The 25,888-nt window shown below is 38.4% G+C and overlaps 1 protein-coding gene across 11 annotated transcripts in view; it reads left to right on the top strand.

Annotated features, from left to right (window-relative positions):
- Positions 1–25,888, top strand: part of BRD9 (bromodomain containing 9) — a 53,666-nt gene that overhangs the window by 25,370 nt on the left and 2,408 nt on the right. For 4 of the 11 annotated variants that reach the window (XM_036763058.1, XM_036763101.1, XM_036763076.1 and 1 more), the window contains 5 exons: positions 325–436; positions 9,122–9,160; positions 9,568–9,636; positions 18,555–18,660; positions 25,649–25,816. In XM_036763058.1, the coding sequence (XP_036618953.1) occupies positions 325–436; positions 9,122–9,160; positions 9,568–9,636; positions 18,555–18,660; positions 25,649–25,816 (494 nt within the window). Of the gene's footprint in view, positions 1–324; positions 437–2,320; positions 2,381–9,121; positions 9,161–9,567; positions 9,637–18,554; positions 18,661–25,648; positions 25,817–25,888 lie in introns of those variants that run through there. The other 7 variants (XM_036763119.1, XM_036763128.1, XM_036763093.1 and 4 more) reach the window with 3 other exon arrangements.

Raw genomic sequence — 25,888 nt, forward strand, 5'->3', positions numbered from 1 at the left:
TTGGGAAGAGAAGGATGATGAGTTCTGTTTTGGATATGTTGAATTTGGAGGTGTCTAAGGGAGACATCCAGTTTGAAATGTCCAGTTAGTAGTTGGTAATGTGAAATTGGAGCTCAGGACAGCTAGTAAGTGGAAGAAGTGACCTGTTTCTCCTCTACCATTCAGAAATATATTTGAAAGCTTAATGGAAAGAAATCATGACCTTAGAAAAGATATCACCTAAATACTAATTTATACCCAAGAGTGAGGAAATATAAATAGAGGCTTAAAACCAAAAAGTTATACAGTTTCTATCCAAACATTCTCAACCTTTGTTCTTTGTAGCTTACAGGAATTTGTGAAAGACTCTGGGAGTTACAGTAAGAAAATAGTGGATGACCTACTAGATCAGATCACAGGTGGTGATCATTCCAAAATCATTTACCAACTGAAGCAGGTAAGTTCCAGTTTTCCTGTGGATATATGGGTGTGCTTATTCTTTGACCACAGACACTGACTTCTCCCTTCAGGTGTAGAACTAGTTGTTAAAAGAAGAGCATATTAACCAGTGTTTGTGCTGGGTATTATTTTTCTGTTATTGAATTAGCACTTATATAGTTGACTGATTACAGCTTTGGTTTATATCATCAGTTCTGATTGGATCTCTTTTTAGAAAATTGTAATTGAGTGATGGAAATGATTTGGAGATGTTTTTTGTTTTTTTTGGTTTAGAGTGTTTAGTCAATGAGTCTTTTATAGTTTTGTGTGCTTATAATACCAAAAGAGAACAGGTATTCAAGGGATTTTATGATGAGGAAGCCATAGATTATTATATAGTCATCATATTGCAGATGAAACAGAAACAAAAGAGATATTGATAACATTGGACAATAATGCAAATATCAACAACAGCAACAAAAGGCTGACAGAAAGGATGAGTGAAATTTACCAAAATGGAATTTAACTGGGATTCATGTCAAGTTCTACCCTTAGATTCAAAAAATCAGCTGTACAAGTATATGTTGGGGTAGGAATGGCTACGTGACCACGGATACGAAATTGATCCAGGGGGTTTTAGTGAATTGCAAATCCATTACCAGTTAACAGTATGAAATAAAAACCTTAAAACTGGTGATTCCTTTTTGTCATGGGCCCCTTTGGCAGTTTTGTAAAGCGTAGAGACTTCTTCTCAATGTTTTTAAATGCACAAAATGAAATATAATAGATTACAAAGTTATACTGAAATGGAGTTTCCATATAGATCCATCACAGAACGTCATAGGATCATGAATTTCAGTCCCAGAAGACCCTAAGCTAGGTTCACAGAGCCTAAGGCAAGAACCCCTGCTCAAAATCTAATTTAATCTTGGGAACGTTATAGAATTTTAGCACATAAAATATAAGAAATGATCATTCGACTGTCCTCTGCCCTTATCAGACCACATTTAGAATGCTGTGTTTAGTTCTAGATGCCACAAATGAGGAAGTACGTTGACAAACTGAAGTGTGTATAGAGTAGGATAACTAGGATAGTGAGAGGACTATAAACTATGCTGTGTGAAGATTCATTGGAGGAATTAGGCATGTTTCCCTGGAGAAGAAAAGGCTGGGGAAGGTTATAATAATTGTCTTGTTAAGTATTTGAAAAACTACCAGCAGCAAGACAGAAGTTTCAGAGAAGTAGTTTTGGTTTTGATAGAAGGAAAAATTGTTAACAATAAGAGCTGCACAAAAATGGCTTAAGGAAAAGATGAGTTCTCCTTCCTGGAGCTTTTAAGTGGAAGCTGAGTTTATTTAGAGAAGTTATAGAGGGGATGCGTGTTCAAGTCTAGCCAAGTCATTGTATAAAGAGGAAACAGGCTAGAAATGTTAGGTGACATCCTGCATCTTAAGTAGAGCACTTTATGCACTACATCATGTGTCTCTTCCAATTCTAATACTTTGTAATTCTGTACAGACAGTGAAATGATTACACAATTCATTTTTTAACTATTGAAACATTTTTAGTCACAGTTAAGTTACTGGGCCTATGCCAATCTTTTTCATAGGAAATGGAAATTTTATCCTTTTTAAAATTATACTTTGTGTTGTCTGATATTTGTGATGCTATTCATAAAACTTTAGTGGCTCCATGGTCTTATTTATCATTCTTATATATCATCACTACCATTCTCATCTTTCTATATGTTCTCCACAAAGAGCCCACCACTGAATGCTTCTCTCTGTTTCTTTTAATACTTCAGGGATATTTGTATAGAGCAGGTCTGCATGACATATGGCCTGTGAGCCACTTGTGGTCTGCCATGGCAGACCTGTTTTATATCATCTACATTTTTCACAGGACACCTGAAATCCTTTCCTGGGCTGCAAGCATCAAGTGGCCATGAACAGCCCACGGGCTGAAGGTTATGCAGGCCTGGTGTAGAATATAAATTGTCTTTTAACCTGTAGTCTCCCACTGTAACTGGATGCAGCTGGTGGCATAGTGAATAATGTGCTGGGCTTGGAGTTAGGAAGATCTTATGAGTTCAAATCTGTCCTCAAACACTATTAGCTGTGTCACCCTGGGCAAATCACTGAATCTCTATTTGCCTCAATTTCCTTACCTATAAAATGGGGATAGTAATAGCACCTCCTTCGAAGTGTTGTGGGGATCAAATGAGGTGATATTTGTAAAAGGGTTTAGCACAGTGCCTGGAACAGTGTAGGTGCTACATACATGTTTATTTACTCCCCAACCCACCCCCACCTCCATCTTTTTCTAGTCACATGTGTTGTTGATGTCTCTTACTTGCATTCTCAAATTCAGCTTGTCATTGCCAACATACTGCAGCATAATTACGCATATATCCATTTTTCTATATTCTTTGGGTTGCCTGCAATTTTTATTCTTTTGTGATTTTTTTTGTTGTTGCATGATATACAACCACATAGTAGATGTGGTCTGCAATAGAAAGGACATGGAATCAAGGTGGTAGAATCAGAGTCAGCAGTTTTGCCCAGCTCACCTAACACACCTCCTCCATAAAAACCTAGACAGCATGCCAGACTAAGTTCTGATCACAAAAACTAAGAAGTCAAAATGGGTCATTTTTCTAGCCCAGGACAGCTTAGGAAGATAGAGAAACCTGAGGGCCCTGGAGCAAGGCTGGCCAGGAACACAGCAGCAGCAATGGTAAGCATTCTAATATCCAGGGATGGGTAAGGAAGCCAAGATAGAACATCAGGGCTGTAAGCACCAAGGCAGAAAGAGATCCCTGGGAACTCCTGATGCAGTGCTAGGAACAGGAATGGAGGCCAACTGGCAGCTCTTGTCATCCATTACCCAGTTTTAGGTCCCAGTTCCAGGGCAAAGACGAATGGTCACAAGCAAGAGAGGTCCCAGCTATGTCTAGTGAGGAACAAGTTCCAGAAACTTAGCTGTGTGGTTCTAAACCTGAGAGCAGAGGAGGTACTCACTTCTAACCATTAGCCCTGCAAATAAGCCTGCAGAGGAATAACCAAGATAGGAAACAAAAACCAGTATCTCTCATTATCAGTCACTCTGAACCTACAGAACTTCTCAAGAGGCTAACAGTGACTGAATTCAGCAGCAGTCTACTGAAACTCAACCACACACAATCCAACAGACCCAAACCTGTGTCAGGAACTTAACAGAGATTATACCAGGAAGGTGGTGAGCAAACTCCCCAGATCACACCATCTTGCCAGAAACCAGCAGTACTAAGTACCAGCAGACTAAACTGTGAAAACAGCAAGACATAAAAAGACAGAAGCTTAAGCCTTACATGCCCCCTAGAAGTGAACAGAGTCAGACTCTAATAGAAAGTCCAAACTCAAGTAGACTGGAAGAATGGGCAAACTTAAAAAGAACCCAATCGTAAAGAGCTATTATAGTGACAAGAAAGGACAAGACCATACACACACAAGACATTGATTTTAAAACATCTGCATGCCAAGCATCAAAGACATGCAGAGTGGGCTTGAGTCCAACAAGAAATCTCAGAAGATTTCAAGAAAGAATTTTTTTTTAAAAGAGCAAAAGATGATTTTAAGCTGTGGAGCCAAGATAGTGGAGTACAGGCAGCAACCTAGCCAAACACTTCTAATGTTCTCCTCCAAACTACTTTAAAATTATTCCTTAAATTGAGTTTTGGAGCAGCAGAGCCAGCAAAAGGTCAGAATGAGACATTTTTCCAGCCCAAGACAACTTAGCAGGAAAGGTCTGTGATACCTGGGTGGGAACCAGCCCAGAGCACACACAGTGGCCACACTAGCTGTGGGCCTTGGGGGTGGCAGTGACAGCATCATTGGAAGCTCTCAGCCCAGAGATAGCAAGGGGGTTGTACAACTGGATAGAAAGAGATTATAAGAGATCCTTTTCTGGCACTGGATGCAGTACTTGGCATTGTTTGGCAACTCTATTTGCCTGTATGCATTTCTGAGTCACAGTTCCAAGGCAAAATATTATAACCAAAGTCCTGAGCTCCCAGGTCAAAGAGAAAATACTATAAACAGCCATAAAGAAACAATTCATATTGATTCTGTGATGACTAACTTTGATAGACCTGGCTCTCCTTAGCAATACAAGGCTCAAAGACAGCTCCAAAGGACTAATGAGGGAGAGGGCTATGCACATCCAGAGAAAGAACTGTGGAGTCTGAATGCGGATTGAGGCAAACTATTTGCTCTCTTTTTTTTTTTCTCTTCTTTTTTGGTTTTGTTTCTTCTCTTTCATGATTCATTCCATTCGTCATAATTCTTCTTTGCAACTTGTCTATTGTGTAAATAAGTTTAATGCAACGATTTATGTAGAATCTATATCAGACTGCATGCCATCTTGGTGGGGAAGGGGAGAGGGGAGGGAAGGGAAGAAAATTTGCAACTCAAGAACATGTAGAATTAAGTGTTGTAAACTAAAAATAAAAAAATCTAATTAAAATAAATAAATTCTTGAACTTCTTAAAAAAAAATTCAGATATCTTGGAGCCACAGTTAGGATCACACAAGATTTAGCAGCTTCCATGTTAAAGCAGCAGAGGACTTGAAATATAACATTCTAGAAGGCAAAGGAGCTAGGATTACGACCAAGAAATAACCTAGCCAGAAAAACTGAGTATAATTCTTCAAGGGGAAAAAAAATGGATAATGAAATAGAATAATTTTCAAGCATTCCTAATGAAGAGACCAGAGCTGAATGGAAGATGTGGCATTCGAGCATAAGACTCAAGAGAAGCATTAAAAGGAACACCTTGAAGAGAAATCATGAGGGACTCAATAAAGTTAAACTGTTTACTTTCTTGTGTGGGAAAACGGTACTTGTAACTCCCTAAGAACTTTATTAATCATTGTTAGAGTTAGGAGTCTACATAGATAAAGAGCATGAATGTGAGTTTTATGTTGAGATGATCTCAAAAACAAGGAGGGCTGAAAAAGAGGGTGACGCACTGGGAGAAAAGGAAAGGAGAGGAAGAAGAGGGAAAATTGTCTCACATAAAAGAGGCAAGCAAGGAAGAGCTTCTACAGTGAAAGGGGAAATGGGAGTGGCAGGCAATATTTGAACCTCACTCTCATCTGAATAGGTTCAAATGTATACACACACTCTCACACTCACATATACTTCGGTATAGAAATCTACCTTACCCAGCAGAGAAGTAGGAGGGAAAGGGTTGTTGTGTGTTTGTTCTTCGTTCTCGAAGAGAACCAGGATATCAGGGAGATGATGACATGACTTGCAGTTGACTTTGATTTGAGTGAGGGAGGGCTGTGCGAGGTCAACAGCCTTACTTTGTTCTCTAAAGCCATCTGGGTCCCGTGGCCCGATATTTACCAGAAAGACTAGAGATGGCCCAGGATGCATTGGGAGACCCTGGCCTTTTCAAGCTAAGGTCTTTTCAGGTTCTCACTTTGAGTGAGAAAACACCCATTCAGTGATAATTTTAACAGGAAGGAAGAGAAAAATATTTGGAGGGTGGAGGGAAGGAGAGGAAGGTTAGGGAAAATTATTTGATATAATCAAGAGTATGCAAGTAGAAGTTAATTTAAAGAGGGAGGAAAGAATGGGGGAGCAGCTGAGATATGAACCTCACTCTTATCTGAACTCATCAGTGGAAGACAGAATACACATACATACAGTGGGCACATACTGGATCGAAGGGTGTGCACAGTTTTATGGCCCTTTGGGCATAGTTCCAAATTGCTCTCCAGAATGGTTGGACGAGTTCACAGCTCCACCAATCACTGAACATTTATTAACTGCTTGCTATGTGCTGGGTACTGTGTTAAATGATACAAATAAGAAAAAGAAAGACAGACCCTCAGACTCTCCCTTCAAAGAGTTTACAATCTAGTGAGAGAAGACAAGTCACAAAATAAAGCTGAAAAGGCGGGGCTGAGGGGGGTGTCATGTTCCATGGAGTTAAGCAGCGCTGCTGATGGAAAATGGAGAATTGATGAACATAGAGTGCAGGTTGAAACTTTTTTTCCCGATTTGGAAGGTAGAGGGCAGGGAAAGTGGCTAAGGTTGCAGTTTGTTTTGCATGACTATACATACGTATTAGGGAGATTTTGCAAAGGCAGAATTGACAGGCTTTTGCAACATATTGGATATGGGGGGGAGGGGGCAGTGTGAAAGCGAGAGTAAGGAATCCAGGGTTATTCCTAGGTTGTGAGCTTGAGGGCCTGTAAGGATAGTGGTGCCTTCTAGAATAATAGGGAGGGAGGGTTTAGGGAGAAAGATAGTACGTTCTATTGTGGACCTGTTTAATTTAAGGTGTCTAATGGACATCCATTTTGAGAGGTTTGAAAGGCAGTTGGAGATGAGAAATTGGAAGTCAACAGAGGATTTTGGACGGGATAAGTAAATTTGAGAATTGTCATCATAGGGATGGTAATTAAATCCATATGAGCTAATGAGATTACCAGTGAAGTAAAGCAGAGGAAGAAGAGAAGAGGACCCAGGACAGAACCCTGAGGGGCACCTATGGTTACAGGACATGATCTTGAGGAGGACCCAGCAAAGCAGACAGAGAAGGAGCAGTTGGATAGAAAGGAGGAAAGCCAGGAGAAAGTGGTGTCCTGAAAACCTAGAGAGAAGAGAGTATCAAGGAGGACAGCGTCAAAGACTGCAGAGAGGTCAAAGAGAATGGGAATAAGAAAAGGTCATTGGATTTGGCAACTTAAGAGATCATTAGAAACTTTAGAGAGAGCACTTTGGTAGAATGATAAAGTGAGAAACTGGATCGTAAGGGATTTGGAAAAGAGTGAGAGGAGAGAAAGTAGAAATTCCTATTATAGATGGCCTATCCATAGGTTTCTGAGTTGTCCAAGAGCCTTTTAGGCTCCTTTTGGTCTCTTTATTTGTTAATTCAAAATTGTGCTTTCCAGTCATTTTCATCATCTTTTCCTGTTTACATCAAGGTACAGAATAACTTAATTTTAAAGATCTTGTCCAGTCCTCATATAATTTCTACTTAATCTCATCTGCAGCAGATGTTAATTCATAAGTTGCAGTTATCTTTGTGGTAGTCAGGCAGCTTGCTCTCAAAATCACTGCAAAGCAAGATGATTAAGTATACTTTGAAATGGTGTTTCATATTGCCTTTTGGCATTGAATGAAGCCATGTCGAAATCTCATATTTGCTATTTTTAAGAGGGACCTATAAGCCATGTTTTCTGGTACATTTATAACCATGCCAATATGGTATAGGTCAGTTTCTCCAACATTGTGTCATTTAGTCCCTGGACAAAGATCATATGTTGAATGTCAGTATTTATATTAATTTTGTAAAATGTCTTAGAATTATGGAAGTACAGAAGTTTGAAGGCTGTCTTGTATTTCTGATTCAGGGGTTACCATGGCCAAAAAGAAAATCATCTATTTGTCAGCCTTCTACTGAACAAGCCTTTTCTGCGCTTAGCTGGGTTAATTCTTAGGTAGCAAACGTGTCTCACTGTGTACACTAATAAATTAGAAAATTAAAATGCATTCCTTCAGTAGAAAATTATTAATCATGTGCAGCAGTGTTAAACATTATAGGAAATTCGTAATATATTTTAAAGAAAATGATAGATAAAATGTGTTTCCAAGAGGATGTAAATGTATTGCTGACAATGCTCTTTCATTTGCTTAAATTTTCATGTTCTTCATAAACACTTCATTTTAGTAGTAACAACTTGATGGGAGCTTTTCCTACAATTATGTTCTCTAAGCCTCTTTCAGTTATTTTTGATCTTCTAGTGGTTTATGATTCTTTTGGATTCCTTCCTAATCTAGAGTTCCAGACTGCCCTAATAACTTGGCCAGAGAGCCACAGTGTTAGGTCCATGTCCTAATTAATTTTGACCACTTCAAATTACAAAAACAACATTGGATACTCCCCTTCCTTTTTCTTGTAATATATCCATCTTCACCTTTGTAAATGGAATTTAAAGGTGCTTCCCTGATCGTGTCCAGAAATATTTAGGGAGTTTCTAATGTGCATGATGACTTGAGGTCAGGGATATAACAACTGTATCCTTTTTTCTCTACTTTGACATTTGTGTAATTACCAGGAGAAATAATAGAAAGAAGTTCATTTTAAGATCTAATATAACAGTTTTGCAGTATAGAAGAGAGAGCACTGGATTTGGAGTCAGGACAGTTATTTCCATCATGCCTCTGACACTAATTGTGTGAGCGCAGTCAAATCACTTAACCTCTTAGCCTCAGTTTCCACATCTATAAAATGTGAATGATATTCTAGTAGTGATTGTGGATCAAATAAGATAATGTGTGCAAAGAACTTTGCAAAATTTAAAGTGCTATATGTTAATAGATAATTACTAAATAATGATAGGATGTAAACAAAGCCATGATGAAGAATCATAATACTTAAACTTTGGAAAGGCACCTGAGTTAGACTCACGACCCCACAGTTTAAGAAGCACTGAAAAGTCATGAATGGAAAAAGTTTAAAAAGCCCTGACTTAGAGCATCTCTGAGAAGTGATCATCCAACAGTGAATTCAGTATTTCCTAAAGCTATCCTTTTTTGGACAGCTATTAGAAAAGTAGTAAACTTTGTATCTTGAACAAAATGATCAGTCATTTTCATGCAACAACTATATTGCTAAATAAGTTTCTTGCCATTTTTGTTTTCCAGAGGAGGAATATTCCAATGAAGCCACCAGATGAAATTAAGGTATGATATAGTGAAGGAAGTGAATGGCTTATCCATCAGGTTGCAGTTGGAAGAGTTAACATCAACTTTGGGATCAGATTTATTTTTAAATGTCTTAACATATATATTATTTTGCCTAGAAATGAATTAAAATTTTGACAGGTCAAATTGGGTGATGCACCATCTGCCAAAATGTTGTTTTGCCCTATGCCCTTCAGTGTAAGAGCATGTAAAATGCAAATTCCAGCTTTTGAAATCCAGAATTTCCATTATCAAAGCAAAGTCCTTGAGTAACTATAGCAGAAGCCAGATGTGTACCTGCATCCTTCAAGAAGCGTAAAACAAGGAGAGTCCAATAATCGGTATGAGATGGGGGAAGAGGGCTTGGGATAGAATGCTAACAGCTAGTATCGGCTTTGATGCTATAGGTCCTACCCGTTATAAAGGATGAGCACAAATTGCGCCCTACCTGTCCAGATTCCTCCAAACAAATGATGGTAAGAGCACATGTGTTCTATCATTCTTGTGGTTTTTTTAAGCCAGCAAGACAGTGTCTGGTGGTTGCAGTACTCCATCCACTACAGATGAAACATTGTTTCATGACCATCTTCATTCCCTAATGTCATTTAGTTACTATAACTTTTAAACCACTTTGGTCATTTGTGCATGTATCATACAGTGTTTTTATTAATCACTTCCCTGGTGTTGATGTGTCTGTCTCCCTCTCTCTCTTCTCTCTCTCTCTCTCTCTCTCTCTCTCTCTCTCTCTCTCTCTCTCTCTCTCTCTCTCCCTCTCTCCCTCTCTCTCTCTCTCTCTCACACACACACACACACACACACACACATCTTTGAGTGGAGGTATTCTGTTCAAGTTACACTAGAGTTTGAATTTTAAAAATTTTTGCTTTCTGCTTTAATTGTTGTTAAGGCACCTCTGAGCCTGGTCTTATTGCATTCTTCAAGTAAAATCCCATCATTTTTTCCCTCCTTCTGCTATTAAAATGAAGTTCTATTTGTCCAGAATGCTTCAGGAACGGCATGTTCTGATTTAATTGAATATTATGGTTAATTGAAAATGATCGTATTTACCAGACACTGGTATCCTATCCTTTTTACTGTAAATGTATTATTTGGTAGTCTAACTTGGAAACTTCACAGTTACTTCAACCAGAAATCTGCGATTGGATATTGGATTATTCTATCGATTATAAATTAAGAAGGATAGGTGGCTAAGTGCACTGTATAAGTGAACCGTCATAGGATACTGCAACTTAGTGGGGCCAGTACAGGACCAGGATGATACCTTAGTATTATTTCCATGTTACAGATGAGGAAATGGAGACTTAGATTTAGTGACTTCCTGATGGTCGCAAAACTAGTAAGCGCTGGAACCAGGAGTTAATACCAGGTCTTTTGGAGTCTTTTGACTGCAAACTTAGTGCTCTTTCCAGCTTATCATGTTGCCCTCCAAAGAAAATTAAGAGATCTTTGAGGAATGTGTCACTTTAAAGGAATCTCACCAAGCTACAAAAGTAATACTTAAGTGGATCGGTGAGTCTTGTCACTGTTCCCATCCACAGAATCTGCATCCTGCAGAATTCTTGTTCCTTTCTTACTAAAAGTCTTTTGGTAAATCTTCCATAGAAGATCTATACATCGTAGGTCACAGAGTCCTGCAAAGCACTCAAGCCAGCTGTTTCACTCCTTATTACATGATCTACCCTCCCTTTTCCCCCAATTATATAAATCCTCGATGTCATCTCTTTTACGATACTTAGCGCAAAAATTATTGATGATATTTGACAGCATACTTAGACATACGTAGACTTGAATCTTTCCATTGTCCTTGGAGCACCTTCAGTCTTTAATCTTCCAAGATCATGTTCTTTGATTGCTAACTCTAGCATCTCTAGGAGGAGAGGGGAATGGGGGAGGGAATATGTGCCAGGTGCTGTGCTAAGCACCTTTAAAAAAAATTTGGTTCTCCAACAATCCTGGAAGGTAGGTACTAGTATTATCCCCATTTTACGGGTGAGGAAACTTAGGCTCAGGTTGCCCATGGTCACATAGTATCTGAGGCCACATCTGAACTAGGGTCTTCCCGACTTCAGGGCCAGTTCTGTATCTACTGTGTCACCACCTGCCTCTGAGAAAATAGTAGAATTAAAAAGACAGGTTTCTAATATATCAGGCAGCATGGAATCATATAAAAGTGCTGTACAGCTTCTGAGGAGTCCACATACTGATGGACTACCTGGGTAGGCTACCTGTCCAATTGCTTGTCAAAATTCACCAATATGTGTTTTGTTTTTTATCCAGTTTTTTTTTTTAAATCTAATATAGACGAATAGGTTGATATCTTTTGAGTGAGTGTGAATCCCTGCAGTGTTCCAGGGCTTAATGTAGTCGTCACAATGTCACCCATAAACAGGAGCATCTAGACCAGGTGCTCATAACTGTTAACTTTTTTTAAACCATATTTTGATAATTATATTTCCAAATATTTGGTTTCCTTCGTAATCCTATGTATTTTAATTTTTGCATTTAAAAACATTACCTGAGAAGGGTTCCATAGGCTTCATCCAGTTGAAAAAGGACTCTATGACACACATACACACAAAGGTTAAATATCCCTGGTTTAGAGAATTTGGCCATTAATAAGCAACCCCACTTTTACTTGGTCTTTATGAAGGACATCATCTATGATTCTGGTTAGATCTTACATGATGCTAATACTCAGCGATGGTTGAAAAAAATTACCTTTCTAATTTTGTTCCATGGAGTTTTCTTTTTCTCCATATACTTACAGGCATTCTTTTCATTTTTTCTTCCTTCCCTTCTGTAATCCAACTCTTGATCAGCCATCTCAGGAAAAATGTGTATCCTCTCTCCCTCTCCCTCATTTATGTGTCTGTGAGGATGATGTCTGCTTTTGTTTTCTCATCTTTTCTTGAAGAATACTCTTCAACATTCTAATAAAGATTTTATATAGACAATAAAATAAGCACATAATTGGGTCAACCTCATTTAGTAAGAGTACATATTCAAGATATTTTGTTTTGGAATCTTTATCTTTCTTATCTTTAAGATAGCTCAAAAATAAATCACTTAGTGTCTTAAGATTATATCACCTACAGCACAGTGTCTTTGGCTTATATGTTCATCCACTCTTCTCAAATTAATCTCCTTAGGTGCCACTGTCATTACCTCACACAATACATCAGACACAGAGGCAATAGAATTAAAATGTAGTAGTTTCACTCTTTGCTGGTGAGACTAGATCTCCATGAAGATACTGAACAGAACTGTCCCCTTTCCTAGCTATCTGTTGTTTTTCTACTTTCATTGATAAATATTGTCAGGATGATCTGTTTCACATCATTTTCATATTTCCTAGCATTACTTTTTTTCTGTTTTTTTTGTTTAATTTTCCATCCTCCTCCGTAATGTTTTATGAATGAGTTTGTGCCCTAAACTGATGTTGCTTTCAGTTTCTACATTTTCCTATTTGACAAAGAGGTTACGTATTTACCAACTGAAGTAATTTCTAACGGATAGCCTGGGGAAACGCCCTTCTCTAATAATGGCACATACCTTCCCAAGGAAACTGGAAACTCCCATCATTTTGTTGCTGGATACCCAAGACAGTGCTAATACTGACCTTTTTGTTGACTCCATGGTGACAGTTACCATTCTGTTTCACCATTTCCAAGTATGCAGCAATATTACATTTTGATTAATAATAGTAAGAGCTAATATTTTTAAGGTGCTTTAATGCTTGCAAAGTATTCATACATACGCGTTGTTACAGATATGTAACATTATTATGTAGAATTACAGACACACGGTTTGGCTGAATATTTACTGGCTCAATACATACTGTATAGATTATATGTTAAGTCCTGATAACAATCTTATCATTTGCCCCCTTTTCGTAAAAGTGCAGCAGATATATTAGCTTCTGTGTTATGTAACGTGACTGCCTCTCTGCAAATTTAATTTATGCATCAGAAACTTAACAGCCATTTTTCAAATCACTTAGTCCATTTTACTAAAATTGCTTGATCTTTACTCATATCCCTTGTGCCCTTTGACATTTCAACAGTCAAAATATTTGCTTATTATTTCTGCACCATAACATGCCACTACCACCTCCTTGTCAACATTACCTCACGATTAGTTGTTGCTTGCACTAAGTGGGTATGAAGGACCGTTTACATTGTTGTGCATCATAGAACAGCCTTTATATTGATGTTTTTGTGTGTATCTCTAAATTTGCCTAGGAGTAGGATTGCTTTTCCTATGCTCAAGTAAGCCTGTTTCTGTAAAATCTTACATTGGTGCAGTTAGAAAAATTACGAAACAAAACCCCAAAAATACCTTTGTCCATAAATTGCCTTACCTTTTTTTAAGTTCATTTAAACAACATTTTTGAAAGCTGTAGAATGTATATGTAGTCCATTCACCAATAAGATTCATTTTGTGCATGTCTCTTGTATTAGCTCAGCTGAGGGCCTCAACTCATACTTTATCAAGAAAATCATCACCATTTACCATGAGCTGCCTTTTCTTCCTTTCTATGTCTCAAAACCCTTAATATCATTCCATATTCTCTTCTTTTAAACTACAGTCTCTGATGAAGTGGGCATTCTGACCTAGGCCAACCTCTTTGTATTCTCATGTACCCTGAATGTTATCCCTCTTAGCTTCACCAGCAGATTGCCCTTACCATCATCCCCCGCCCCATCTTCAATATTTCCCTATTTACTGGTTCCTTTCTTCCTACCTACAAACTTGCCTGGCTCTGTCATTCTGAAAAACTTTCATAATATTCTACCATCTTCTTAAGCTAACATCTCAGTCTATATCTCACCTCCCTTTCTCAGCCAGACTCCTAGAAAAAGCAGTATATACTTATGATTTCTACTTTTCATCTCACTTCTTTGCAGCCTGTCTTCTGGCATGACCACTCAACTAAAACTGCCTTCTCCAAAGTTACCAAGATTTCTTGATTGCTAAATCAGGTGGTCTTTTCTCAGTTTTCATCCTTTTTTTTTATGTCTCTGTAGTTTCTGATCCTGTTGATCTTCCTCTATACGCTATTTATGCATGGCACTCTCTTCTTTCTTGGTTCCTTTCCTGTCTTTTCCAACCATTCCTCACTTTCCTTTGCTGATTACAACTGTTACAGTGAAAGTGTTACTCCAGGGTTTTGTCCTAGGCCCTGTTCTTTTCTCTTTTTGCCTTCTCTCATTTGTTTACCTTATCCACTCCTGTAGGTCTAATTATCTCTTTGATGACTTCCAGATCTATATATCTGGTCCTCATCTATCTCTTTAGCAGCAATCTCTCACCAGTAGCTACCTATCGGAAATTTCAAACTGCCTCTCAAACGCAACAATGCAATATCTATCTCCCTCTTCCTAATTTTCTGTTTCTGTCAGGGATGCCACCACTCTTTCAGTCACTCGTATTTGCAATGCTGGTGTCACCCTTAACTCCTTATCCTGTCTCATCTTTTCTCTAGTGAGTTGCCCAATCCAGTTGTTTCTATGTCCACAGCATCTTTCCCATCTCTGCCTTCTCTTCATTCACATGGTCACCATCCTGTCTCAGGCCCTTGTCACGTCTTGAGTGGACCATTGCAGTATCCTCCTAATGATTCTGTTTGCTTCTAGTCACTTCTTACTCATTCCAATCCATCCTACATAATGGTGGTTACAGTGATTTTCCTAAACACGTATCTGACTGTATTACTCCCTACTCAGTAAATTCCAGTGGCTCCCTGTTATCTCTAGGACCAAAGATAAGCTCTGTTTATAAAACCCTCCACAACCTTCTTAGTCTTATTGTACATAAGTACCTTCCTGTTCTCTTTGGTGCAGCAATTCTGGCTTTCTTGTTTTTTCTTTACATAGGACACTACACCAACTGTCCCTCAAGTCTAAAATGTACTTCTTTTTCACCACTGCCTCAGAGAATCCCTAATTTCCTTCAGGACTCAGCTCAAGTGCCACCTTCTATATGAAACCTTTCTTAATCCCCCACCTAGTGTTTCCCCCATGATGATGAAGGCAGGTGTTGCTTAGGAATCCAAGTTTATCTCAGATCCCAAATTATTTAACTATGTGTAACTTCTTTGTAATCATGAAGCTAACTAATATGTACAGGTTTCATTTTTAATGTAAACTAGATGCAGAATTTAGTTTCAGTAGAGTATTATTTGGAAAATCAATTCACCAACAAGCATTTATTAGATACTCACCATGTACTAGACATCATACTAGGCACTGGGGATACAGCAAAATGTTAAAAATCCCTGCCCTCAAAAGAACTCATATTCTAATGGCGGGGACAATGTGAACCACAAAAATTTATATAGAAAATACTAGGTAATTTTGGAGGAGGAAGTAATGCCTGGTGGGGAACAGGAATGCCTCATGTAGACAATGGTGTTTGAGCTAAATTTGGAAGAAAACTAAGCAGTTCCAAGAGGCAGCTGCAGGGAGGGAGAGCATTCAGGCCTGTATGAGGGCAGGGAGGCAAGAGATGGATTGTCCGCTGTGAAGAACAACAGAAAGGCCAGTTTGGCTAGACTAGCGTACATGACAGGAATGAAAGGAGAATAAGGCTGAAAGACTAGGCTGAAGCTAGACTGTGTAGACTTTCACTGTCAAAGAGCACAGTTTATAGTTGATCCTAAAGGTAATAGATAGCTGCTGAAGTACATTGAGCAGGAAATTGATGCTTTCATACCTGTGGTTTAGGAGTATCATTTTAGCAGCTAGGTACAGGATGGATTGGAATAGGGAGAAACTAGAGATAGGAAGAACAATTAGGAATTCATTGCAACAACCAAGGCCAGAGGTGATAAGGGCCTGAACTAGAATTTGAGGCCATGTCAGTGAAGAGAAAGGGAAGGATTCAAAAGATTTTGTGGAGCTACAGTTGGCTGGCCTTGTAGCCGAGGGGAGGAAATATGGGGAGTCAGGAATAAATCTGAGATTGTAAGCCTGAATGATGTAATGTAAAAAAAAATGTCAAATGTAAAATCAAATTGCATATTTTAAATTCTCTGGAATCCTTTCTACAATCCGTTCACTTCTGCAAACATTTATTAAGGGCCTACTACATGCAGTTTTAGGTACTGGGGTTCCAATAGGAAAGTGGCCTTAAGGAGTTTATATTCTATAACATGTCTACAGGTAAGTAAATACCATGGGATCATTTTATGAAGGACAAGCACTAACAAGATTAGGGAAGACTTTGTACACAATTTAGACATAAAGGGTGATACTATAAGCAGGTTAGGAGAGCAAGGAATAGTTTACCTGTCAGATCTATGGAGAAGAGAAGAATTTATGACCAAACAAGAGATAGAGAATATTATGAAATGCCAAATGGATAATTAAAAAGTTTTGCACAAACAAAGCCAATGCAACCAAGATTAGAAGGGAAGCAGAAAGCTGGGAAACAATTTTTACAGCCAGTGTGTCTGAGAAAGGCCTCGTTTCTAAAATACATAGAGAACTGAGTCAAATTTATAAGAATACAAGTCATTCCTCAATTGATCAATGGTCAAAGGATATGAACAGGTAGTTTTCAGAGGAAGAAATTAAAGCTATCTATAGTCATAGGAAAAAATGCTCTAAATCACCATTGATTAGAGAAATGGAAATTAAAACAACTTTGAGATACCATCTCACACCTATCAAATTGGCTAACATGACAGAAAAGGAATATGATAAATATTGGAGAAGATGTGGGAAAATTGGAAGACTAATGCATTGTTGGTGGAGTTGTAAACTGATCCAACCATTCTGGAGAGCAATTTGGAAGTATGCCCAAAGGGCTATAAAACTGTGAATACCCTTTGACCCAGCAATACCACTACTAGGTCTGTATCCTAAAGAGATCATAAAAAGGGAAAAGACTCACATGTACGAAATATTTATAGCAGCTTTTTGTGGTGGCCAAGAATTGGAAATTGAGGGTATGCCCATCAGTTGGAGAGTGACTGACCAAGTTGTGGTATATGAATGTAATGGAATACTATTGTTCCATAAGAAATGATGAGCAGGCTGATTTCAGAAAAACCTGGGAAGATTTGCTTGAACTGATGCTGAGTGAAGCGAACAGAATCAGGAGAATGTTGTACACAGTAACAACTGCACTGTGTGATGATAGACTTAGCTCTTCTCAGAAATACAGTGATCTAAGAGAATCCCAAAACACTCATGGTGGAGAATGCTCTCCACATTCAGAGAAAGAACTTTGGCGTCTGAGTGCAGATCAGAATAGACTGTTCTCTTTTGTTGTTGTTGTGTTTTCTTTCTCCTGGTTTTTCCCTTTTCATTCTTGACTAATGTGGAAATATGTTTAACATGATTATACATGTATAGCCTATATCAGATTGCATGCCATTTTGGGGAGGGGGGAGAGGAGGGAGAGAGGAAAATTTAGAACTCAAAGTCTTGTAACAGTGAATGTCAAAAACTAAAAATGAATAAATTTTATTTAAAAAAAGTTTAGGGAAGACTTTACAAAAGAGATGGCCCCTAGCTGAGCCTTTAAGGAGATCCATTTGAGGAGCCCAGATGAAGAGGGAGTGCTTTCCATTCATGGGTGGGGTAACTTGTATTGGAGTTGGCTTGTTGAATTTGGGAGACAATTTGATTGATTAGAACGTAAAAGTACATGAGATGGAGTTATTTTAAAGAAAACTGGAAAGGTAGGTTGAACCAAGTTTGTGGAAGGTTTTTAAAAGCCAGACTGAAGAGTTTGTATTTTATCCTACAGGTAGCCATTAAAGGTGTTTGAGTAGAGTAAAGTGGTAGTCAGGTTTATTCCTTAAGATTATTTTGGCAACTTTGTGAAGGAGGAATTGAAAGAGAGAATGGAAAGAGGAAGACCAATTTTATAGGCTATAGGCTCCCCCAAATTTACATATTATCTTGGACGTTGCTCTATGCTGATATTCAGTCTTGGGGTGGGGAGTGTGTTGGATAGGGATGAGAAAGGTAATCTGCACAGCTTGGGCATAGTCGAACTTGACATAAACATAAAATGACATCTTGGATATTTACTTGCATATTAAAAACTCTTAGACAATGAAAACTTGGAAATATTCATAAGAAAATTCTAAATTTTGGTTGCTGCTTTGAAGTGGACTGTGGTAAACAAAAAGAGATAAATGTTGGTACTAAGAATGCTTCTGAAAGGTATTCCAAGACACCTTCCCCTCCAAGGACATGCATCTGAATGTCAGCAGTCACTTATCAAGCTAAAGTTCATTGGAGCAGCGTCTAGCATCATCTCATTTTCCTCCATTGAATAGCATACTGTGTGGTGTTTTTGGTCTTATGTTTGTGCCATATGGTTCTTCATGACTCTGGCCTCTTATTGTGTTTTCAAGCAGATTGGTGATTCAGTTGGAGAAAATAACAGCTCTGTTCTGGACTTTATGTCAATGAAGTCATATTCTGATGTCTCTCTTGATATTTCCATGCTCAGTTCATTGGGTAAGTTTTTAAACAGCTGAACTCTTTATAAATTTTCTGTATTGCTTATCTAAAAGGGTTTATCCTGGGCTAATTTTTTAAACTCCTGTGTACCATAAAAAAATTAGGAAGCGAAGTTATCAGTATTTGCAATTATGGGTTGTAAGGGCCATTTTCAGTGGCATGTGGACTTGGTGCTGCTTGGTGTCCCATTCCATGAACCCCGCCCCCTCCCCCCCAATCCATTGCTTCTGGCTAGACCACGGGCCTTCTCCCTACACCAGTAATAAGTTGCCATCACAATATTTCCTCACCATCCTAACCGCACCTAGGTTGCAAGCCTGGGTGTTTGAGAGAATTGTGGCACTCTCAACAGTAATAGGAATTAGGAAGAGGGGAGAGCTTAGGGGGAAAAATAATAGTTCATGAAATGTTGAGTTTAAGCTGTCTAGTCTATGGAATATCCAATTTGAGATGTCTTAATAGGCAGCTGGAGAGTCTGGAGGTTAGGGCTAGATAAGTAGATCAGAGAATCACCGTAGGAATGATCATTCAATTCATGAATTGGAAAAAACAAAATCTATAAGGATATAAAGGAACCATTACATTCCTTCAAAGGTTTTTAGAGGTGGTTATAATGTAGATTTTCCATGTACCTATGATTTCATTTGTGTAGGTGTTGATGTTGAACAAGCCACTTTACTTTCCTGGGCCTCAGCTTCTTCATCTGTAAAGTGAGGTGGATAAACTACATGATCTCTTAGTTCCCTCCTAGCTCTAAAAATCCTATGATTTTTATGATCCTTTCATTGATATAGACCACAGCTTCTCCATACCTTTCTCTGAATCTCTGTAGAGAATCCACCCAGCAAAATGAAGTTCTTCCTCATGTTCTTTTAATATTTCCATGGGTCATTGTACAGTTATTGGATAGTCTCTTATCCCTTGTTCTCTCTAATTGCCAACCCACCTCATAATGTCTTGATGATGTCTGCTGTTTCTTCTCCATAAGTCACATCCTTGGAAATACTCTAGAGCCAGCTTAACTCACGATGTATATGTCTTATGCTTCTGTTCACCAATATATGCAGAATAAATTGAAAACTACAAAATAAATTTAAGGTCATTCAATTCAAGGTAAGGAGGGAGGGCGTCAGCCATATTTATGGGGTATCAGTGGAGGTTTATACAACGTGGTGCTTGAGATTCATCTTAAAGGAAGAAGAGAATCTTGGAGGTGGAGGTAGAGATAATGAGAGTAAGTGCAAAGGCATGGAGTCAGAGCTGGAGTGCAGTAACACCATTTTGGCCAGACTACAGGGTACAGAAAGAATAACTTTAAATGATACTGGAAGGGTAGGTTGGAGCCAGGTAGTGAAGGGCTTTGAAGACCAAACAGAAGAGCTTATGTTTTACCCTAGAAGCAATAGGGAGCTACTAAAGAATGATATAGTCATATCTATACTTGAGAAAAATCACTTTGACAGCATGTGGAGGATAGAGTAGAAGGAAAAGAGATTTGAGGCAGAGACACCAATTTAGGAGGCTGCTGCAGTAGTCTGGGTGAGAGGTGATGAGGGTCTGGACTAAGGTGCTGACTGTGGGTGTAAAGACTAGGTCGCATGCAAGAAGTGTTGTGGATGTAGAAATGGCAAGATCTTGTAACCAGTTTGGATATATGAGGTGAGGAAAATTGAGTTGAGGATAACAGTGAAGTTACGAAATTGGGAGAATGAAAGTGGGAAAGGTTTGTGGAGAAGAATAATAAATTTGGTTTTAGACATTTTGAGGTTGAGATGTTTCTGGGACAGTGGATTTGAAATATCCAGTAGGCAATTGGTGGTGCAAGACTATAGCGCAGGGAAAACCCAGGAGTTCAGTATATAGATTTCTGTGTCATTTGTGTAGAGGTGATAATTAAACCCTTGGGAGCTGATTAGATATGCATTGTAGAGAGAGAAGAGGGCCCAGGACAGAACCTTGGGAGAGCATAATTATAGGCAGGGTGTAAATGGGGAGCCAGCAAAGGAGATTAAGAAGGAGTGATCATAGAAGGGAGAGGAAAACCTAGAGAGGGTTTTTCTTTTAAATTAAACAAAAAGAGTGAGTGTCCGGAAGGAGGATCAACACCTCTCCCTGGATGGGCAAGGAGAGTTCAAAGGATAAAGACTAAGAAAATGTCAGCAGATTTAGCAATTGAGACTATTAATTACTTTGGAGAGAGGATTGTCTCTCTCTTACCTTAATTCAGTTAAATTCAACAAATATTAGGACCTATGTACAGGGTACCAGGAATTCAAGACAAAAAAAACTAAAACCTTTACATGGAACTTATATTCTGCTGCGGCAATTTACCATGGACAGAGATAGGTAAATAAAGAACTTTTAAGAAGTTGAAAGCATTAAAAAAAAAGTTGAAAGCATTAATACCTGAGGGGATCAAGAAAAGCCTTTGTAGAAATGAAAATCAACTCCTTGAAAAAAAACCAGGGTAAGAAGAAAAGAAGGTAGTGCATTCCAGATATGAGGGACCCACCTTAGGCAAAGACATGGAGATAGGAAATGGAATGTCATTTTCAAGAAACAGCTAGTAGGCCCAGTTTATTGGAATAGAAAGAACACAACAGAGAATGTATGAAATAAGGTAGGAAATATAGGTGAGAACTAGATGATGAAGGGTCTTAAATACCACGTGGAACATTTTGAGTTTTATCCCAGAGGCAATAAGAAACCACTGAAGATTTTGAGTACAGAAGTGATATAGTCATATCTGTTTTAGTAATAGCAATTTGATAGCTGTGTGATTAATGAATTGGAAAGGAGAGCAGCTGGCATCATGGAGTCTAGTTAGGAGGCTGCCGCAATAGTCTAGTCAAGTGCTCATAAATGCCTCAGGGTAGAGGCTGTGTTCATGGAGGGAAGGGCAAGATGTGAAAGACTTGGATTGAATTTGGGAGAGTTAGTGAAGACCCCATCAGCCCTCCACTTTGGTATCACATTTCAACCATAGTGTAAGCCATGATGCTGTCTTTGGACTATACCATGTATCAGGCCAGTAGTTGAGATCTGATAAGGAATGAAATGAGACACTCAGTTATTCTGTAGTTAAAAGGAGAATTTCTTAACCCAAAACATAGAAAAGATACTCAATAAGGATACAGCACCTAACTGAGGTAGATGGTCCCCTTATCTCCATTAGAAAACTAATTTGCTCATCAGGGCAGGGTACAATAACTTACCTTAAAATTTCCTAAGTCTGAAGAGTCAGATTCCACATGACCAGGCCTTTAAGCAACCAGGAAGCCAGTCAACCTAGGGCCACCAGAAAGCTGCCAATCAAATCTTGGAGATAATTTCTATTCAGTCTGTTAGACGGGGAAAGGTGGGGGAGGGGGGATGAGTATAACTTCTGTGGGATAGGTAAGAGTGGGAGTAGGGACTTTGGTAGATAATGATCCTATCATACTAGGTTATAGGAGCTTGGGAAGAAATATGAGTGTTGTCTTAGTCATGTTGAGCTTGAGCTACCTTTAGACATCCCAGTAATGCTGTCCAGTAGGCAGTTATTTATGGGAAATAAAGTTCAAGAGAGAAATCAGTGCTGCAGTTGACAAGATCACATTGGCATAGAGAGAAGAGATCCTTGGGAAATGCCTGCAACCAATGGGTGGGAGCAGGGTAAGAAGAAGGGGGCAAAGGAGACTTGAGAAGGAGTCCCAGAAAGGGTGCTGGGCAAGAAACCAAGGAAAGAGAAAGGCTCCACAGGAAGAGAGAGAGCAGTGTGTCAAAAGCTCTTGAGAAGTCAGAGAATGCGAACACTGAGAAAGACTCTTAGATTTTGGAGATTTTGGTAACATTGGAAAGAGTAACAATAATAATAGTTTGCCTGTTTGAGAACTTTAGTTTTATAAAGTACTTCATATACATTATCTCATTTGAGCCTTACAGCAGTCCTATGAATTAAGTGTTAACATTATGCCCATTTTAAAGATGAAGAAACTTTATAGAGTTGAAGGTTTTAAAAGGTGTGACTTGCCTAGGGAAAGATAAGTGCTAAATGTCAAAGATGGATTTCAAATCCAGATCTTCCTGATCTTAACTCTAGTGGTTTTGCCCACTATACCTCACTGCCTGGCAAGTGCTAACAGCAAATAAGCCAGACTACAGCTGGAATATTAGGTTCGGTTCTGGGTATTCAGAACAGGGCGACCAGGAGTGTGAAGGGCCTTGAGGTTATGCCGTAGTGAAGAAACTGAACATATTTAGCCTAGCAAAAAGAAGACTTGTCTTCAGGTATTTGAAGGGTTATCATGTGGAAAAAAGATCTAAATCATTGCTGTGCTTGAACCTGAGGGTTCAAGAATCAGAAAAAATGAGCGAGAGTTATAAAGTGGCAAGTTTAGGCTTATTGTAAGGCAGAACCTTCCTGACATATTAGAGTTATCTATAAGTAAAATGAGAAAAAAAGTGACTAGGCTTTATTCACCTTCCTGACATGGGGAGAGATGGAGTACAGGGGAGGTGGTGCTAATCATAAAAATTAACACAGATGTCTGCTTTTAAGCAGAGAATGAGAATCTAATCTAACTGGAGATGAATCTTTTTTAAAATACTTTTTTTTCCCCAATTACATGTAAAAATAATCTTTAGCATTCCTTTTTAAAATTATTTTTAGTTCCCTGTTTTTTCCTTCTTCTGTCCCTCACTGAGAATGCAAGCAATTTAATATATTTGAGAAGTGAGGCCTTTATCAGAGACAATTGTGTAAAAAAAAATTTTTCCCAGTTTCCTGCTTTCCTTCTAATCTTGACTGCATTGGTTTTGTTTGTGCAAAAACTTTAATGTAATCAAAATTATCCATTTTACATCCTGTAGTGCTCTCGCTCTTTTATTTGGTCATAAATTCTTTCTTTATCCATAGATCTGACAGGTAAATACTCCATTCTCCCCCAGTTTGCTCATGGTATCACCCTTAATGTCTAAATCATGTACCCATTTTGACCTTTCTTGGTATAAAGTATGAGATGTTGGTCTATACCTAGTTTTCCCAGCAGTTTTTGCCAAATAGTGAGTTCTTGTCCCAAAAACTGAGGTCTTTGGGTTTATCAAACACTAGGTTACCATGGTCATTCACTATTGGTGTATTATGAACCTAATCTGTTCCACTGATCCACAACTCTATTTCTTAGCCAGTAATAGTTTTACCACTTTGTAATATAGTTTCATATCTGATACTTCAAGGCCATCTTTCTTCACATTTTTTTTCACTAATTCCCTTGATATTCTTTGCCTTTTGTTCTTCCAGATGAACTTTTTTTCTAGTTCTACAAAGTGATTTTTTGGTACTTTGCTTGGTATGGTACTAAATAAGTAAATTAATTTAGGTAGAATTGTCATTTTTATTCTATTGACTCAGCCTATCTATGAACAGTTAATATTCTTCCATTTGTTTACAGCCAACCTTATTTGTGTGAAAAGTGTTTTTTAATTATGTTCATATAGTTCCCAGATTTGTCTTGGCAGGTATACTCCCAAGTATTTTATATTGTCTACAGTTATTTTAAACTTTTCTAAAATTCTGTTCATCTCCTTTTTTGTGCCTCTTTTACCAAGCTTTTTTTTTTCATGATTCACCCTTTTTTCATGATTTTCTTGCATCACTCTCATTTCTTTTCCCAATTTTTCCTCCACTCACTCCTCTTATTTGATTAAAATCCTATGTTGTCTTGGGCTTGAAAATTGTTACTCCCCATCCTTTTGTTGTTTTTTGTTATATTAATGTCATTTGGAGGAGAATTTGGGAGAGCCTAGGCAAATCTCTGCCTTTACTCTGCCATCCTGGCTCTGCCCCCTTCCCCCAATCTTCTGACTTTAGAAACTTTGGAGATCCATATCCCCTTTTATTACCATGACCCAGTCTCAGTAGTTATTAGTAAAACTGCTTAGGAAGCCATAACTTGTTTTTTAAATGTCTTTTGAGTAAGGGGGATACACAAAGTATTGGCAAAGTTGATTTTGCCTCATTACTGAGGTAATTAGGGGACATTTCTACCACTGGGAGGGAGAAAGTGGAATATTTCTTTGTGTTTTATACCCAGGCTAAGACTGAGTTATTGGTGACCTTAGTGTTTTTAATTAGCAAGTGGGTGTTTCCTCATAGAAGTTAATGAAATCTTGAAGGGAGATAGAGGTTGAGTTGTCATTGTATTAGGGCACTCTCTTTCTCACTCCTCTAATGTTCAGTATGACTCCAGTTATTTTAGCAAAAGAAAATTAAAGTTAGCAAGAGTTGAAAGAGCTTGAATAATATGGAACTAGGTTTTTACTGCCAGAAATTCTAGCACAAAAGGAGAGATTACTCAGGATTTTAGATCCTCAGCATTCTTCTCCCCCTGCCACGTTGGTGATGAGAAAGAAGATAAAAACAAAGTAATTACTTTTGTACTACAAAGTCAGAAGACTTGAAAAGCTTTCATTGAAACAGGTCAGTAGTGCAGGATGTTGGTACAAAATAAAGAAAATGTCACACTTTCACCAAATTTTAATAGGGTGAGGCAAAACTGAAAAGGCCAGGAAAGACTGATCTTTTTATGAACTTCCAGGAACTAGCTATGATTTTTCTCTTCCTTTTGAGTGACAGTGATAATACCTAGTAATTATGATGATACATAAAACAGGACAGTTTGCAGATGTATAACATTTTTCTTTGCTTTTAAGAGCACTTGGCTATATTTTCGGTAAATGATTATAAACTGTTCTTAGACATTTTGCTTGACTTGAAGCATGTTTGGAATGATTAAAGTCTTTCTTTCTCCCTGCTTCTCTCCCCTCAAACACACTTCTGACAACTTGGCTATTATTCTTTCTTGTTATGTATTTAGCTTTCACTTTATACTTTAACACGGTGCCTACCTTCACTCCACCATCATTGTTACCTGGTTCTTCATCATGGTGCCATTTAAACTGAAGGGTCCGGGAATGTTGTAACAGTGTGGTGTTTGGTTTTCAGGGAAAGTGAAGAAGGAGCTTGACCATGATGATAACCACTTAAACCTAGATGAAACAACTAAGCTCTTACAAGATCTTCATGAAGCCCAGACAGATCGAGTAGGCTCCAGGCCGTCTTCCAATCTCAGCTCTCTTTCTAACACTTCAGAAAGAGATCAGCATCATCTGGGTAAGTTGGTCTAAAAAAGGGTTTTGCTCTACCCTTTCATCAGCTGAAGCCTTCAGTATCAGGAACCTGGAG

The sequence above is a fragment of the Trichosurus vulpecula genome, chromosome 1, assembly GCF_011100635.1.
Source record: "Trichosurus vulpecula isolate mTriVul1 chromosome 1, mTriVul1.pri, whole genome shotgun sequence".
In the NCBI taxonomy this organism is placed as follows: domain Eukaryota; kingdom Metazoa; phylum Chordata; class Mammalia; order Diprotodontia; family Phalangeridae; genus Trichosurus; species Trichosurus vulpecula.